The 547-nt window shown below is 57.4% G+C and overlaps 1 protein-coding gene across 1 annotated transcript in view; it reads right to left on the bottom strand.

The window, feature by feature from the left end:
• Positions 1-236, bottom strand: part of PEX19 (peroxisomal biogenesis factor 19) — a 3,444-nt gene extending 3,208 nt beyond the window's left edge. The window contains exon 1 of the mRNA XM_031064347.1: positions 13-236. Within this exon, the coding sequence (XP_030920207.1) occupies positions 13-108 (96 nt within the window). The 5' untranslated portion in view covers positions 109-236. The remainder of the gene's footprint in view (positions 1-12) is intronic.
• Between the last annotated feature and the right edge of the window lie 311 nt (positions 237-547).

The following is a 547-nucleotide window of genomic DNA, read 5'->3' as shown; positions in this document are numbered from 1 at the left end:
AGGGGGCGCGGGGCGGCTGCGCTCGAAGTCATCCAGGGCACCTGAGGGGGGGGATGGGGTCGGGGGGCAGCGAATTATGGGGGGGTGCACGCCCCACAGGGAGGTCATGGGAACCCACTGGAATGTGGGTGGTAAAGGTGCACAGCAAAAATTGCACCCCAATAAACGCTACCCCAAAAACTGCACCCCAAAAACTGCACCCCAATAGTGAACCCCAATAACGTCTATCCCAAAACTGCACCCCAAAACTGAATTCCAATAACCCCTACCCCTGATTGCACCCCAAACTGCACCCCAATAACCCCTACCCCGAAAGTGCACCCCAATAACCTCTACCCCTGATTGCACCCCAATAACACCCACCCCAACTGAACCCAAATAACTGCACCCCAAAACCCTCAATCCCCTGTACCTCAATAGACCCCAGACCCCAAAGATCCCCCCTCACCCCAATAATCCCCAAACTCCCTGGACCCCAATAGCTCCCAGACCCCTCATGCTCCAGCGACCCCCCCAGTCCCCCACACCCCAATAACCCCCAGACTCA

Source organism: Geospiza fortis, unplaced genomic scaffold, assembly GCF_000277835.1.
Source record: "Geospiza fortis unplaced genomic scaffold, GeoFor_1.0 scaffold313, whole genome shotgun sequence".
In the NCBI taxonomy this organism is placed as follows: domain Eukaryota; kingdom Metazoa; phylum Chordata; class Aves; order Passeriformes; family Thraupidae; genus Geospiza; species Geospiza fortis.
Note: the sequence above shows the minus strand (reverse complement) of the source record. Positions and strands in the feature narration are given on the sequence as shown.